The 17285-nt window shown below is 54.0% G+C and overlaps 1 protein-coding gene across 8 annotated transcripts in view; it reads left to right on the forward strand.

Annotated features, from left to right (window-relative positions):
- The first annotated feature begins 6 nt into the window (after positions 1–6).
- Tecpr1 (tectonin beta-propeller repeat containing 1) overlaps positions 7–17285 on the forward strand; it is a 29363-nt gene continuing 12084 nt past the window's right edge. For 7 of the 8 annotated variants that reach the window (XR_007341307.1, XM_015501987.1, XM_048785239.1 and 4 more), the window contains exons 1-14: positions 7–51; positions 4576–4811; positions 5781–5963; positions 6179–6301; positions 7069–7194; positions 9024–9198; positions 9311–9411; positions 11189–11290; positions 12162–12307; positions 13048–13532; positions 13946–14091; positions 14981–15136; positions 15871–16020; positions 16110–16267. Coding sequence is in view for 7 of the 8 variants with exons in the window: in XM_015501987.1 (XP_015357473.1) it covers positions 4587–4811; positions 5781–5963; positions 6179–6301; positions 7069–7194; positions 9024–9198; positions 9311–9411; positions 11189–11290; positions 12162–12307; positions 13048–13532; positions 13946–14091; positions 14981–15136; positions 15871–16020; positions 16110–16267 (2276 nt within the window). In the remaining variant the exon portion in view is untranslated. Of the gene's footprint in view, positions 52–4575; positions 4812–5780; positions 5964–6178; positions 6302–7068; positions 7195–9023; positions 9199–9310; positions 9412–11188; positions 11291–12161; positions 12308–13047; positions 13533–13945; positions 14092–14980; positions 15137–15870; positions 16021–16109; positions 16268–17285 lie in introns of those variants that run through there. The other variant, XM_048785244.1, reaches the window with a different exon arrangement.

Here is a 17285-nt window from a genome sequence, read left to right on the forward strand (position 1 = left end):
CCCAGCCGCGGAGCATCCACTGCGACCCCCACTGGCCGGGCGCCGGCCCAGGTAAGCGCAGTGGCGCAGGGTCGTGGGCACTCGAGTCCCGGCCCCTCGGGGAAAGTCGGGCCGCTGCGACCCCGCATCGGCTGCGTTTGCCTGGACCCTTGAAGGGGAGGGAGGGATGTACCTGTGCTCTTTCCTGCACACCTGGAGGGCGCCGCCCTGTCCCGGCGCGGGGAATTCGGGATATGCCGAGGTGCCAGCCGAGGGGCAGTTTCAGAGGACGCCCCCACTCCGGCCTTTGGACTGAGTGATTTGAGAAAGAGATCGCTGGAGCCTCGCGGTTTTAGAGAATGGAGCTTCTAGGGGCCTGTCTAACCTTCTCCCTGGGCAGCGGTGGGAGCAAATCTGCTTGTGATGGGATTAACTGGGCAGATGGTCAGGGCCCAGCTTCCCGACATATGCTACTGGTGGCAGTGCAGGGGACCACCTGTCGTTTAAGTGCAGGAAATGGGATGAAAGCCAGGCCGACTCAGGGCACCACCTGCCTGGTGGAGCTGGGTGGACCCTGTTCTTCAGGAACAATGAGAGTTCTGTTGCTTCCTCCCACCTTTTTGGACCCTGATATCACTTTTGAGCAGTCTCTGCGCTTGGCAACCAGCAAACTGCATTGGTAGCCCAGTACGCACCAGGTTAGAGTGTCAATTTAACAGAAAAAAATAAGCAGGAAACTCTTCAGGAAGGCTCCTAAGGCAGCTTCAGAAGAGGTGAATGCATGGAGATCTTTCTTGTTTTGTGTCCCTTCTTCGATCACTTCTACCCCCAATTGCCTTGGGTACTTTTGGGTCTCTGAAGCCACCTGTGTATAAACTGAGACAGAAAAGCAGATGGCTTTGAGGGTGCAGACTGACTGAAGGTCTAGCTCAAATTCATTTTGTAGTTCTTGGTGAGTTGAAGGCTGCTTCTTGGGTAGATATGCACTCCATTGCTCCACTTCTACAAAACAAAGATGCCCCAGGATTTCAGAATGGTAACTGCTCCAAATCCCCTTCAAGGACCCCATGACTCAGGACAGGTTGCCTGGGCATCTCACAGCCAGAAAGTAGCATGTGAGGAGTTGGGGGTGCTAGAAACAATTGACAGAGGCAGAAAGGAGGTGTGGCTGACCAAGGATATTTACCCCATGTCAACTTTAGCTGGGTAGTGACTGCTGTCTGGGTCTCCATTTAGAAGGGAGTTTGTAAACACAACCCCCACTCTTTCTTTTATCTGCAGCGAAGTATTCTTCCATTAACTGCCCATAAGGTTCAATTATGCCTGGAAGGAAATTACTGCTTAGTCATTTATCTAAAGGAAAGTATATCAAACACAAGTCAAAGTCTCTGTTCTTTGAGCTTCACCTGCAGACTCAGTCTGACTTGGCTGGTTGCTTACATGTTGAATTGTGAGCTATCTTTGCAAACAAAATTGTGTTAAAATGACACCATAGAGGGCTGGGGCTGTGGCTCAAGTGGTAGCGCGCTCGCCTGTCATGCGTGCGGCCCGGGTTCGATCCTCAGCACCACATACAAACAAAGATGTTGTGTCCGCCGAGAACTAAAAAAATAAATAAATATTAAAAAAAAAAATGACACCATAGAAACTGATATTTTTTTCCATTTCCCTCTTACTATTTTATTTATTTTTAAAAAATTTTTTATTGGTGCATAATAATTGTACACACTGAAACTGACTTTTTTTTTGGTACTGGGGATTGAGTTCAGGGGTACTCGACCACTGAACCACATCCCCATCCCTGTTTTGTATTTTATTTAGAGACAGAGTCTCATTGAATTGCTTAATGCCTTGCAATTACTGAGGCTGGCTTTGAACTCGAGATTCTCCTCTCCTGTGTCAGCTTCCCAAGCCTCTGGGATAACAGGCATGTGCCGCGCACGGCTGAAACTGACAGTTTTAAAATAAACTTTTTACCAACATTTTGTGATGAAGATTTTCAAATATATAGCCAAATTGAAAGAATTAAACAGTGAATGTCCCCATACCCACGTCTTATTCATTATACTGTTGACCCTTTACTTGCTCTATTGCATGTCTGCCCACCAATTGTGACCTTACTATTTATTTATTTACGGTACCAGGAATTGAACCCATAGGCGCTTAACCACTGAGCCACATCCCCAGCCCTTTTTATTTTTTATTTTGAGACACTGTCTCACTCAGTTGCTGAGGTTGGCTTTGAACTTGTGATCCTCCTGCCTCAGCCTCCCGAAACACTGGGAATATAGGCAGGAGCCACTGTGCTCAGCTGTGACTTTACTTTTTAAGTACTTTGCTTTCCTAGAGTAGTTTTGTCTAGGCTCAGGGAGTTGGCAGTCTATATTAGAGGTAGGTGGAGGCGTTTATCATTAAACGGTTGAACACCCACCCTCTAAAGTGCTGACAGAGAAAGAGAAGAGGCCCAAGGCTCAGGCCCACTGGAAAGGAACTTGATTTTTTTTTATTTTTTAAATGAGATGAGAGATAAGTGGCAGTTTGTGGTAGTAAATGCCAAGTAATAAGATGATATTAGTAACACTGTTGAGTTCTTGCTGGGCACTGAACGATGTTGATCATCCACGCTGTGCCTGTATGTAATTCTCACAAGGTAAGTAGGTCACTATTCCTTTCTGACTTTTCTGCATTAGCAAATCAAGTTGCAGGCAGGTTAGGTAACTTTTTTGGTACTAGAAAATAATGGAGTGAGGACCCGAATCCTGGCCATCTGGGTGCAGGCAGTTCTGAACACTCTTCTTAGTCATTGTAAAGGTATCAGAGAGAACCTTCCTGCCTGACCAAGGAGGAAGGGTGAGGTGGCCTGGGGCCACCATGGGTCCTGACTCAGGCATCTGGACACCAACACAGTTTTCAGCTGGCTCCAGAGGGCTGGTGTTCTGATTTGTCTGTGTGTCTGGCAGACACTGGCGCCCCTGGGCTTGCGGAGGTCGGCAGTTCTATGGGTCAGCTCTGTCTCCCCAGGCTTGCTTCGCAAGGCTGATCAGTCCCTTTCCTGAGCTCTGCATCTACTTCCTGTCATGGGTGTTTCCAGGAACTTGGCTTCTGTTCTGCCTCCCATTTCCTGTTCCATATCCCCTCCATCACTTCCTTCTCAACCTTCACTCTTCTTCGTGTTTGTCAGACCCACTGTGTTCCAGAAGAGCCTGTGTTGCCCACGGCAGATGCTCCTGTTTCAGCATGTCCTATCTCCAGGCATCTCTACAATGGGGGTGCCTCTGGCATGCTGTAGGGGTGGGACAGCAGGGCCCAGCCTTGACCACCTAAATAAACCTGTCTCCTCATAGCTCCAGTTTCCAAACCCCATGGGAGGTAAGCTTGTCTTTGGCTTTTCTCTCTCCTGGCCTGAGGACAGTGTTCCCTGGTTGGATCTGGGAGCCACCCAGTCAGACAGGGCCCTTTGTGGTGACTCCCTACTACCCTCAAGCCTCAGCCCCTCACTGCATGTTTGGCTGCACTGCTCTGGCTCTGTGGCCCTGGTAGGAGGAAGCCTGCTCCTGCCAGAAGCTAGAACTCCAGGAATTACCCCCAGGAGCAGCAGCCAAGGGGTGGGGGGACAGTCAGTGGCAGATCTTGGCCACCCCAAACAGAGCTCTCTGCTTCCTGGCTGTCTTATTCTGGGCTGCTTTCTTTTGCCACACCCTTCCACCATGATTTCTGTCTCACCTGGGGCCCAGAGCTATGGACATGGCCAACTTCTGAGTGGCCATCACTTCTTCTAAGTGGACTGCACTTTTGAAACCATGAGCCAAAACATCTTTCCTCCTTTAAAAAAAGAAAGAAAGAGAGGAAAGGGGTGGAGAGTGGCAGAAGAAGAAAGGAAGAAAAGGAGGGTAAGAGAGGACCTTTGGGTCCTAGAGTTCACAGAGTCACCTGGCCCCTACCCATTAGCACTGACCTAAACATTGGCAAGTCCAGGCATGGACATGTTAGCTTTCGATGCCACTAGAAAGTGATGGACCCAGGACCTGAATTCTGGCGGAAGAGTAGGAACATAGTGACCTTCTTACCTTGTGAGAATTCAGTCAGATGATACAGGCACAGGATGGATGACGACATTGTTGAGGACCCTGCACAGCTCTGGCTAGGATAGCCAGGCTGTGTGGACACCCTTCACCAAACCCAGATAGGAGTGTCACAGTGAGAGCAGCTCAGGGGAGGACAGGATTCCACCAAATCTATACACTTCATTTATTCTTTTGAAAGAATATAGTTTCTGAAGAGACTGTAACAGAACTGGAAAGGGTCTTGATTTGGGGACGTATGCACATGGATATTACATATTTTTTTCTTATACTTTTCTGTCTGTTTGAAAAAAAAAATCCTCATAATGAAAAGGAAGAAAAGGCAAAGAAAGAAAAAACCGGTCCACGCTGGAAGCGGGGCTCTGCTTCTGATCTGTGGGGTGAACACCAACTCCTCCCTGCGCCTCATGGAGCCATCTGTGGCACGAGGCCGTCTGTTGAGGGCTCCCAGGTCCTGCCTGGACTGGGGACCAGGACACTGACACTCTCTCTTTTGCCACCGGTTTTCCTCCAGCCGCCGACACCATGCCCACTTCAGTGCTGTGGGCGGTGGACCTCTTTGGGAGAGTATACACTCTGTCCACGGCCGGCCAGTACTGGGAACTGTGCAAGGATGCCCAGCTGGAGTTCAAGCGGGTCAGCGCAGCCACGCAGTGTTGCTGGGGCATTGCGTGCGACAACCAGGTCTACTTGTACATGTGCGCCAACGATGTCCCCATCCGCCGCCGAGAGGAGGCCTATGAGAATCAGGTAGTGGCCCATGGAGGGCCGTAGCTAAGGTTGTCGGATTCCTGGGTTATCGGTTAAAATGAACCAAAGAAGAGACAGAGGCCCCAGCCTCCCCACCAGTCCCCATATTTGTTTTCTTCATTGTACTTAAAATCCACGTATTGGGAGCTGGTGGGGCTGAAGCTCCTGTTGTCTTTGCCAGAACAGACTGGGTCTGCAGGAGGGCGGGCTCTAGCAGTGTTGAGAACCACCGGAGCCGGGCTGGCTCGTGCCTTTTATTTCCTTCCTCTTGGAGTACTGTGGCTGTGGCTATGGGTGGGTTCTCTCCAGTGGGGCCATGCTGATGCACTGACTTTTTTTTTATTTTTTTGTTACCTGGGTTTCAACCCAGGGACATTTAACTACTAAGCTACCTCCCAGCCTTTCTTTGTATTTTATTTAAAGACAGGGTCTCACTGAGTTGCTTAGTGTTTTGTTAAGTTGCCGTGGCTGGCTTTGAACTTGGGATCTTCCTGCCTCGGCCTCCTGAGTTGCTAGGATTACAGGCATGTGCTACCACGTCTGGCCCTCATGCACTGACTTTTTTTGGAGGGTACTGGGGATTGAACTCAGGGGCACTTGGCCACTGAGCCATACCCCCAGCCCTGTTTTGTATTTTATTTAGAGCCAGGGTCTCACTGAGTTGCTTAGTACCTTGCTGTTGCTGAGACTGGCTTTGAACTCAGGATCCTCCTGTCTCAGCCTCCCCAGCTGCTGGGATGACAGGCATGCGCCACGATGCCCAACTTGACACACTGACTTTTGATAGAGTGGCAGGAGGTCCTTGATTCCCGAGTCCCAGTGCACACCTTTCACTAATCTTCCATGCCAGAGATAAGAGGGGGGGGCTCTGCTGGGGAGGGACCTGTTGGACCTAGAGGGGGCCCTGCCCACCTGGGTCCCCTCCTGGCAGGCTCCGGCCTAAGGCCATCTCTGTGTCTCTGGCCTCAGCGTTGGAACCCCATGGGTGGCTTCTGCGAGAAGCTCCTGCCAAGTGACCGCTGGCAGTGGAGTGACGTGAGTGGGCTCCAACACCGGCCGCTGGATGGGGTGGCGCTACCCTCGCCACACTGGGAGTGGGAGTCAGACTGGTACGTGGATGAGAATTTTGGAGGGGAACCCACCGAAAAAGGGGTAGGTGAACTCAGTACCCATCGTGGCTGCCCCTGGGGGAGGGATGGTTGGCCCCAGCCTGTCCCCGTAGTGCTGCTCTTCCCAGTGGTGTCTGACCCCTGCTTGTGTGGGGTGTCCTGCTTCAGGTCCTGCTCCCTCCTCTCCCTCCCCACCTTCCCTGGCTCTTCAGATTACTTCCCCCCGAGCCTTACAGAGTTCCCACCGTGGCATTTCAGGGGTGGACGTATGCCATTGACTTTCCCGCCACCTACACGAGAGACAAGAAATGGAATTCGTGCGTGCGGCGACGGAAGTGGATCCGGTACAGGAGATACAAGTCCCGGGACACCTGGGCCAAGGTCCTCCTGACTGGGCATGGTGTGGGCATGGGTTCTGGGGACAGTGACCCCTGGCAGGAGGGTCAAGGAAGCCTCATCCCCAAACCCCTGCCTGTGCACAAGGGGACACCGTGCCCTCCCTGGGTCCTTCCTTGGAGCTGTTTCCAGTTCCAGAACCTCCTGCACCATATATCCCTTCATCTGGGAGATGGCCACGCAGGGAGCTAAGCCAGGCCACAACCCAGGAGCTCAGAGAACCGCCCCCCCCAGGCTTCCTCTCCCCCACCAAGGGAGGTACCGGAAGCTTCAGTGCTGTTCTCCTGACCCAAAGGAACCTCCAACTCAGGGACGGAGGCCTGGCCTCAGCGTTCACGGGTGCCAGCCCAGCCCGCTGGCCGCTGGGCTGGGAGAAGCCAGGAGAGTAGGGTATCTGTGGAGGGTTTGCACCTGCAGGGCTGTGTTCTGCCACCAGCCCCATTCTAGAGAAGAGTCACACAGTGAGGTCACTGGGAAGCCAGGGCTAAGACCCCGTGGCATATCTGCCTTTCACGGGGGAGCAGCAGTGCCATTCAGGGATGGCCTAGGCCTGGTGACAGATAGGGCAGGGAAGAGGGGACCCAGGGCCAGGGGCCTGCAGTGCTGTGGCTGCCTCCTTCCTGAAGTCGGGCTGTTGTGGGCCAAGCTGAGAATGGAAATCATGTGCTGGGAGTCGGGGACAGGCAGGAGACGGTGCTATGTGGGGCCTGCCCAGGTAGTGACAGCCACTGCTTCTCACCTCCTCATTTCAGATCCCCTCAAAGGATGACCCCAAGGAACTCCCTGACCCCTTTAATGACCTCTCTGTCGGGGGATGGGAGATTACAGAGGAGCCCGTGGGCCGCCTGTCAGTCTGGGCTGTGTCTCTGCAGGGAAAGGTAAGGCCACACCTCTCTGTGTTCTGCATGGGAAGCACCAGGGAGGCCAGCCTGGGGTGTGACAGAGGCTCCCTGAGGTGGAGGAAGGAGGGATGCCCTTGGGACCTCCCACCTCTGTTCCCTGGAGCCGAGGCTTGGCTTGCTGAACAGGCTCCCCACAGGCCCCCTTCCTGTGCATCCTGTCTGTGGGTCCCTGCGTCTCACTATTCCCAGAAACCTCTGGTCTCCATCCCATGCCTGGCCCTGGCTTGTCCTCCAAGCCCACCTTGGGCTCAGGTGCCAAAAATGTTGTCTCCTTAGGCAGATTCTGGGCCCCCTGCCAGCGCCTTTGTGGTGCCTCCCACAGTCACTGGGACCATCACGCCTGGGTGGGTGTGTGGGCAGTTGGGATGGTGGGTGGGTAGGTGGAGAGTGGGCAGTGGATGGATGGTGGGTAGGTGGTAATATGCAGGTAGATGGATGGTGGGTGGATGAGTGGCTGGTAGTTGGATGGATGGATGGTAGGTGGGTAGATGAAAGGATTATGGGTGGGTGGACAGGTAGGTGGTGGGTGGAGGGATGGTGGATGAATGGATGGATGAGGGGAAGACATGTAGATGGATCATGGTTAGGTAGGTGGATGGATGGGTAGTTGATCGTTGGACAGATAGGTGGTGGGTGTGTGGGTGGATAGATGTTGGGGGGCAGATGTTTAGAGAGAGGATCCTTTTCTCAGGGAGTTTGTAAATTAAGCAAAAGAATTAAACCCACCCCAGCAGCAGCAGCATCACAGATGGTCCCGAGCAAAAAGCACCCAACACTTTTATCATTTTCTTTTATCATTTTAGATTATATTTTATGATTGTGCAGTAATTCTTACCACAAATTGACCACAAGTTTCCTGCTGGCTTGGGAACAGTCAAAGCAGAGTATTTTTAGCAGGCTCACCTCTGGGGTCATGTTGGGCCCAGGTTTAGGTTAACCACAGGTGTTTCCTCTGAGCCCCGTTGAATGGTGGTGATGAGAGACCAGGCAGGGTGAAGGAGCAGGGACCCTGCCCACTTGGATGTAAAGAGTGGGGAGGACAGGGGCCACAGAGCAGTGTTTATGCCTCAATGGCAGCCACGAGCCAGAGTGGCTGACCACTCCTGTGGTCTGTAAGAGGTGGCACAGGGACCCTGTGCTCCAGGAAGAACGAGGGAGGCAGGTGTACCCTGAAACCACTGGTGGTGGAAGGGGACTTCCCAGTCCTTGTCCTGCAGGGTCTGTTGAAAGCCTGGGTGGGCAGGGTTGGGGGACTGGGATCCCAGTCTGAACACTGCTCTTGGAAGGAATCACCAGCCTTCCCTGGACCCAGCAGAGGTGTACAGCTTCCTCCAGATGAAGTGCACCTAATAGTTTGGACGACATGCGGGAGTTGCTCAGTCTTAACTGTTCAGATTAAGGAGCAAAAGAAGTGGGCATTGTAGATTTTGTTTAAATTGAACTGGGGGGTTTTCCTGCTGTCCTCTGGGACTCTGGCTTCCCCTAGAGACCAGTGTTCTGGGAGCATATCACCACTAGGGGGCACAGGACACCCAGGCCAGCTGCACGCCTGAGGCTAGATGGTAGCGGGTGCTGGGTAGAGGGTTCTCACAGGCAGATGAACAGAACAGGCCCATCCACCAGGGCCACTGAAATCCAGGGTTTACAAATTTTTTCACCACGTTGGAGTCATTAACTTCACCAGCAATGAAGAATTGGGAGGGAAATATATACCATCAGATATGTGGGCACACGAGAGATCCCCGTGTGCCACCTATGTGAGTGTGCCGAGATGCTGATGCGAGTGCTGTGATCTGCTCTTCCAGGTGTGGTACCGAGAGGATGTCAGCCACTCCAACCCGGAAGGCTCCTGGTGGTCCCTGGTGGACACCCCCGGGGAGGTGGTCCAGATCAGCTGTGGGCCCCATGACCTCCTGTGGGCCACCCTCTGGGAGGGGCAGGCCCTGGTCCGGGAAGGAATCAACAGGAACAGTCCCAAAGGTGGGTAGCTCAGGACTGGCCCTGTGCCCCATAATGGGAAGTGGGGTGAGGGCGCTTACTCCCCAGCGTTTTGGCTGATGGAAGTGCCTGGGGTTTCTTTTGGGGTTGATAGGAAGTTTCTGGTCCATAGTGGAGCCTCCTGGGTCTGAAAATGGGACCATGCACATCTCCGTGGGCGTCGGCGTGGTCTGGGCTGTCACTAAAGACCGGAAAGTAAGATGGGGAATGCTGCGGGCTGGGGGTGCCATTTCATGTTGAAGGTCAGGATGGTTCAAGCCCTTGAGCATAAATCTAGCATCAGCCAAGCACTGTGAAATTGGCGCATCCTGAGATGTTCCTGCATCTCTCCCCTCGCCCACAGGGGATATTGCGATGCAGAACAACTACATGTATCACTTTAGGGGCCCAGCATTTCAAATAACCCGAAGCGGATCTGCCAGAGCCCCGTGAGCTGGATGCCTGGCCTTTCCTATCCAGTGCTTTTATTTGTATTCTATCAGTGGCAAGCCCAGTAAGGTTAGCCAGTTTCAGATTACTTTCATGATTTCTTTCCAACCACACATCAAGGGGAATCCCCTAGCACCCAGGAGTTTGGTGGCCCTCACATCTGAGTCTGTATCCCCAGGGCCAAGGGCCCCCAATCCTCAGGTTACGCCCAGCCTGAAAAAGTATAGCACTGTCCCCCCAGCATGTCCCAAGCACCCCACTTTCCACAGATCATGACTTCCAAGACTCTCACATTGTCCCCTTTAGAGTAAAAAAAGCAAAAATTTCATTTACATCAGAGTTTGTTCAGTCTTCAGACAAACATTTGACTGCTCATTTTCTTTGGGTCTTTAAGAGACATTTTAGATATTCTAGTATATATTTTTTTCTTTTGGCTACTCTTGCTGTGTTGCCTGGGTTCAAGCCGTCCTCCTGCCCTGGCCTCCCTCCCAGGTAGCTGGCACGACAGCTGATTCTCCAGAAATTTTTATAAGAGGGGTTTGAGGGTCTTTTCATGTAACCCTTCCCCTCCCCACCTCAGGAATTCTAGAACATGTGAGCGCTACTAGATCAAGATCCAGTGGGTCTGAGACTGACGGGGGCCCATACAGGCCACCATCCATAGTGGGTGAGAACAGCCCTAGGGGACAGCTGGTCCGGGGTAGGGGTTGAGGATGACCACCAGGTGAGCTGTGGGGCCAGGTAGGCCTGGGGGAATTCAGTTCAATTTTGTAGCAATATATATATTTTAAAGAGAGAGAATTTTTAATATTTATTTTTTTAGTTTTCGGCAGACACAACATCTTTGTTTGTATGTGGTGCTGATGATCAAACCCGGGCCGCACGCATGCCAGGCGAGTGCGCTACCGCTTGAGCCACATCCTCAGCCCAATATATATTTTTTGAGGGGGTACTAGGGATTGAACTCAGGGGCACTCAATCACTGAGCCACATCCCCAGCCCTGTTTTGTATTTTATTTAGAGACAGGGTCTCTCTTAGTTGCTTAGTGCCTCGCTGTTGCTGAGGCTGGCTTTGAACTCGAGATCCTCCTGCCTCAGCCTCCTGAGCTGTTGGGATTACAGGCCTGTGCCACCGTGCCTAGCCTCAACTGTGTATATTTTTACAAGTCAACATGAAAAAAGTTAACATTAAAGAGACTATGTTATATAACAGTAAAAGTAGACCCCAAATAGGGTATTTATTCTAAAAATGAATTTATAAAGAACTAGTTTTCCTAAAAGACTTTTTCCGCATGCTAGGGCAGAGAATAGATGAGAAGCTACAGGACAGGGGAAGCAGAGGTCAGGTAGGATGGTGCCGAGAGGGACACAGGGCAGGATGGGGGAGGATAGACGTGCATCAGCGTCTCCTTTCTCACCATGTGCCCTGCTCATTTAGAGCCCTGAGCCAAAGGTCAGATGATTCATTTGTTCTTCCTGAGCCTTAGGAAAAGCCCTCTGCTCCATGTCCTCCAGGGAGGCTATTTATTTTGGACTTTTCCAGGTATGGTTCCGAAGGGGTGTCAACTCTCACAATCCCTGTGGCACCAGCTGGATCGAGATGGTTGGCGAGATGGTCATGGTGAACGTGGGGCTCAATGACCAGGTGTGCTCACGGCCCCCGGGTCCCCCCACCCTTCCTGCCCCACATCTCACATCCTTTTCACTTACGGGCTCCTCACGCTTGATGCAGTGAGTCTCCGCCTTGGACGGCCCCGGGGACTGGCTCCCTCAGGGTTCTGGAGTCTCTATTTGTCCTGGAGTTACTTTCCTAAGGTCCCTCAGATCAGTGAGCCTGGATCTGCTGGGGTGTGTGTGTGTGTGTGTGTGTGACCCAGAGACTGGAAGGTGTCATTTAAAGATACTTGGGGGATCAGGTGGATGGACACAAAGTGGGGTTGGAATGGACCTCCAACTTTGACTCTGGACTCTGCTTCTCATGAGTGTTGTCCTATCATCTGACAGTGTGGCCTCCTTATTAACAAATAGGTTTGGGTACTTTTTAAGATTCAAAGGGCACAGATCCTTGCTGTGAGGTGATTGACCCCGCCCCCACCCCTAAGAACATGGAAGTTCTCTTGGGGATCAGCTTCCCACCAGAGGCCACACTGAAGATAGTGTCATAGGCGGACCTTGCACCCCAGCACAGCCCCACTGTCTGTGGACCTTGTCACTCGAAGCTCCCAAAGCTCCTGGTCTGCCTAAGGTCGAGGAGCCAGGACTGGGGCCCTGCATCCCCTGAGCTTGCTGCTGAGCTCAGCCCACCTCACCCCTGCGGGGCTCCTCTTACACACTGGACTTTTGCACACCCACCCCACCAACCTCCCCATCCCTAACACACATGCACACACCCACTGCACACCACGGGGAGGCGCAGCTCCTGCCTGCGTTTGCAGGTGTGTGCTTCCTTGGCTACCTGTCCTCCCTGCACACCCCCAGTCTACACCAGACTCCTCTGAGCAGCGTCTCTGTTCCAGGTCTGGGGCATCAGCTGTGAGGACCGAGCTGTGTACTTCCGGCAGGGCGTCACCCCCAGTGAGCTCAGTGGGAAGACATGGAAGGCTATTGTTGCCACCCGAGAGTGTGACCGGTCCCACTCTGGCAGCTCGTCAAGCCTCCTCAGGTGACCCAGGGGTGGTAGGGCATAGAAGTCAAACAAAGAATGACCACATGACCCAGTCAATTCACTCTTAGTTTTATAGCTAAATAATTGAAAACAAGTGTTCAAGCAAAAGTTTGTACAGGAATGTTTATGGAAGTATTAGTCACAGTGACCAAAAGATGGAACTAGCCCAACAACCAGCAGTGATTGGGCAATGAAAGAAATGGTGATCTGACACATGGCACCACAGGCATGAACACTGAAAACATGGTCCTCAGTGAAAGAAGCCAGACACGAAAGGCCACACGTTGGTCCCTTGGTTCAATGTATATGAAATGTCAGAACAGGCAATTCCATAATGATAACACGTTGCCAGAGGAGTTGTGGGTAGAGGGAGCGGAGGGTAGAGTGACTGCCTCGTGGGTACAGAGTGTCCATTTGGGCAATGAGAAAGTTCTGGAACTCGGAAGAAATGAGGTTGTACAACATTGTCAGTCCACTAAGTGCCACTGAATTGAATGCTTTAAAATGGTGTGTTTTACACAGTGAAAAAGATCCTCATCCCAGATCTTCACCCCCAGGCACACTGAAGTGATTGATCTGGGGGGAGGCCCAGGTGTCTCAGCTCCCTGGGAAGCAGGGATTGTGCAGAGGAAGAGACAGGAGTTCAGGGAGGTTGTGACTCCTGAGGTCACGTAGGTGGTCACGGTGGGATAGCACCCCCCACGATGGAATGATGATCTCCCCTGCTCTGTCCCCAGTGCTGGCTGCTTCTTTGGTGATGAAGTGAGGGCCAGTAGTGACTCTGCATCCCACGACACTGACGTTTCTTCAGAAGTTGAGAGACGGGACCCCGAACAGCCTCTCCCTAAGGAGTCTTTGGACAATCCCCAGAACCCCAATGAGAGCTCAGCCTTGGACCCTGGGGCCAGCAGGACTGCAGAGTGTGATGTGGAGAATGCCTGCCCAGTGGTGGGCAGAGGGGAGCCCACTCAGGCCACTGGTCCCAGTGGGCGCCCAGCTGAGCTGCCCTGGACTAACATTGACCTGAAGGAGCCCAAGAAGGCTCCCAACCACTCAGCTGCTGGCCTCCCTGAACCCACGGGCCTCGCCTCCCTGGGGCTCTTCACCCTGGGCTTGGAGGAGCCCTATGGGGCGGATGACCACCTGCTATGGGCCTGGGTGTCAGGAGGTGGCTGTGCAGTGGAGGCAGGCTCCGTGCTCAAGTGGTTCACTGTCCAGTCTGGTAAGGGGCCCTGTCGAATCGGTAGGACCTGGTGTCCCAGGAGGTGCACCTGAGGGGAGTGGGCATGGATGAATTGGGGCTGGAGCAGGCCCATCGTCCTGCCTGAATGCCCAGGTCTCAGCAGTGCTGACCGAGCCCTTGGGTCAGTCTGTGGCCATCAGAGATCCACTGGGGAGGCCAGGGGAAGGAAGCCAGCAGCTGGGCTTCCCTGCCTTCTCCCGGTCCTCTCCTAATACTGGCTGGGGACAGTAACTTGCTCATGAGAGCAAATGGTGGGAGGAGGGCTCACAGGACATTCTACAGAGACTGGAGCTTTCTAGCAAGAAACGGCCGATTGGGGTGGGGGGCGGGGGAGCAATCCTGGCCTCCTGCCTACCTCGCTGTGGGCAGGGTGACACTGCGGCCTCCTGCAGGCCTGTCTCCCTCAGTGCAGACGCTGTCCCTGTCCATCACGCCAGCACAAACCGCCACCTGGAGGAAGCAGATCTTCCAGCAGCTCACAGAAAGGACCAAGCGGGAGCTGGAGAACTTCCGGCATTACGAGCAGGCCGTGGAGCAGGTGGGGCCCAGCTGCCTTCTCAGCAGGCTTTTGTTGAGTCTCACCCCTGAGGTGGGGCAGAGGAGCATCGGTGGCTCTGTCCGTGCCATTGCGGACACACAGCCTGGCTTCCAGGCCCCAGGATGGATCAAAGATCAGGAGATGAGGTCCTTTATTCACCCATCCTGAAGGACTTTCGTTGGGGCCTCACTGCCTTCAGGGCACTGTGTGGGTCCTGGGGCCCAGAAATGCAGGACCCCAGGAGGGAGCAGGGGGAGGTGAGAAGCAAATCCTCACATTCTATCCCAGAACCCCAAGTGCCCAAGGGTCTTGTGTTTTGTTGAAATGAGTCTGGAGAGAGCTGCAGACACCATACCCTGCTCAATGGGGCCCACCTGGCATGGCTCACGTGCCCCCGAGGCAGAGCAGCGCCCTGCAAGGCCCAGAGATGGGCTGAGGAGGGAGGAACCTGGCTGCCCGAGGCCGGCCAGGGCTCATCTTGTGCAGAAGCTTCCAGTCTGCATTCAAATCTGGGCCTCAGCTCAGGGCAAGCCATGTTTACATCACAGGTTTGATTCCCTGACACCAGCTCAGATCCTCCCTGAGCCCCAGTTTCCTCATCCAGAACGTGGTCTAACAGTGCCCGTCCCACTGGCTATGTGAAAACTAGGGCTCATATAGAGGCAGCTCAGATGGGGTCCAGTGCCTCATTGTGACTTGTCACCGATGGGAAAAGGGCCAGCTGGGAGGGTGGGGGTTGGGAGCATTGGGCAGGAGCCCCTCATCACCAGAGCAGAGACTGGGACCCAAGGAAGCTCAGGGGTGCTGGGAGTAGGGGGCCCACACAGGCCAGGGGTCTGCGGGCCTGCCTGTGATGGTGTCCCTACTGTCCTGGATGCCCATGTGACAGTCAGTGTGGGTGAAGACCGGGGCCCTGCAGTGGTGGTGTGACTGGAAGCCCCACAAGTGGGTGGACGTCCGCGTGGCCCTGGAGCAGTTCACGGGGCATGACGGGGCTCGAGACAGCATCCTCTTCATCTACTACGTGGTCCATGAGGAGAAGAAGGTAACGGCAGGGGGCTGGGGCGGCATCATAAAGGGACAGGGTTTCCCAGAGAGGGGGTGCAGGGCAGTCCCCGGTGCTCACTCCAGTCTGGCCAGCTCACAGGGTGCTCAGTCTTACTCATGCCAGGGGTAGACTTGGGTGCCTCTGCATGTACGCGCATGTGCAAGCTCCTAGAGCCACTGTCCTCCCTCCAACAGCCATTTATAGTCAACTAGTTTTTTAACCGAGAAGTGAGGCTAGGGAAGATGAGGTCAACCGTCCTCCTGACAGCTGCTATGTGCCAGGCAGTCAACACCCAAAAGGATTTCTTTGAAATGTCACTAAGGCCAGGCACAGTGGCCGCTCCTGTAATCCCAGTGACTCTGGAGGCTGAGGCAGGGAGATCACAAGTTCATGGCTAACCTGGGCAACTTAGTAAGATCCTGTCTCAAAAAAATAAAATAGACTGGAATGTAGTTCAGTAGTAGATCAACCCTGGGGTTCATCCCCTGTACTGAAAAAAAAAAAAAAATGTCACCAAAGCATTTGTTACAAAGTGAAGTTTCAGTACTGGCACCTGCTGGGCCCTGTGGCTGCCATTGAAACCAGCAGGCCAGGGAAGAGCTCTAGAATGAGGGTGGCCCATCCCTGCCCATGACCACAGTGGGGGTCCCTGCTGCTTGGAGCCCCAGCACTGCCCTGAGGCTCCTCTGTCCCCAAGGTGACAGCCTTGCCTTGTGCTCCTCTTCCAACAGTACCTTCATGTGTTCCTCAATGAGGTGACAGTGCTGGTCCCAGTGCTCAATGAGGCCAAGCACTCCTTTGCCCTATATACTCCTGAGAGGACACGGCAGAGGTGGCCCGTGCGCCTGGCTGCTGCCACCGAGCAGGACATGAATGACTGGGTGAGTGAGTGGGGGTCCCACGGGCCAGGGGATAAGGGGCAGCCAGGCCTCCGCCTACCCCAGAGTAACTGGCCATATCTCCACAACAGCTCGCCCTGCTCAGCCTGTCCTGCTGTGAGAGCCGGAGGGTCCAAGGCCGCCCATCCCCACAGGCCATCTGGTCCATTACCTGCAAGGGAGACATCTTTGTGAGTGAGCCCAGCCCAGACCTGGAGGCCCATGAGCACCTGCTGCCTTGTGACCAGATGTGAGTGGACCTGGGGCCTGGCCTTGCTCTTCCCCTGAGCACGCAGAACTTGTGGTTCCAGAAGTAGGGGTCAGGAAGACCTGGAGCCCATGCAGGGCCAGTCAGAGCCATGGCTGGTCTCCAGATCCCCACCCTGCCAGGCATTCAAGTATGGGCCCAGCACAGGTCAGTGCCACCCACTAGGCAGTCACAGAATGTCCCAGGGAACATGGAGTGAGGTGACCAGGCTTAGCTTGCACTCTGCAGGGGCTCCCAGGCCAGAGAAGCCAGACTTACCAGCCAGCGCACAGACTCTGGGTGCTCAGCCACCTCTAGCTCCTGCTGAGCCCCTGCACCCAGGCTGTGGAGGCAAAGGAGGGAGAATAATGGGTGGTCCTGGAGTAGAGCTGGGGGGTTGGGCAGTCAGGTGTGGGGCAGCTGGTGGTGTGTGGGAAGACGTGGGGCTTAGTGGCTGGGAGGCCTGGAGCAGGCTCAAGCTGGCTCAGGATGGCTCTTTGGGGGCATTTAAAGCCACAAGAGGGAATGAGGTCACTGAGTGCCATGGTGTGAACTGAGCCCTGAGAGGAATCAGTAGGGGACACTTCCTGATCAGGCTCTGGGCTCAGTTACTGCGGGTCACAGGGAGCCCAGAAACCCCTGCCATGGATGGGGGGATGGGATCCTGTATGCTCACTGAAGCCATGTGTGCCCCACACCGTGTAATGACAGGGATGTGGCCTCAGGCTGCAGGAAGCTGACCCAGCTGCTGGTCTTGCTATTGCCCCTGCAGATGGTTAGGCATTCCTGTCCTCTGCCATGACCTCAAGCCTGGCCACAGCCCCTCCCCATGCCCTAGCCTGCAGGTGGTGTCCACCCTTATCAGTTCAGCCCAAAGGTTGGAGGACAAGCCCCTGCCCAGAGTTCCTCGGCCCTCTTTAGTGTTGGTTAACACAAAAGGGGAGGCCAAGTGCTTTATCAGTTCTGCTGGATACAGGACTTGGAGAATACCTTGTCCACAAGAGGCCAAAAGACAAGGCCC

This window comes from Marmota marmota, unplaced genomic scaffold (genome assembly GCF_001458135.2).
Source record: "Marmota marmota marmota unplaced genomic scaffold, marMar, whole genome shotgun sequence".
NCBI classification, from domain to species: domain Eukaryota; kingdom Metazoa; phylum Chordata; class Mammalia; order Rodentia; family Sciuridae; genus Marmota; species Marmota marmota.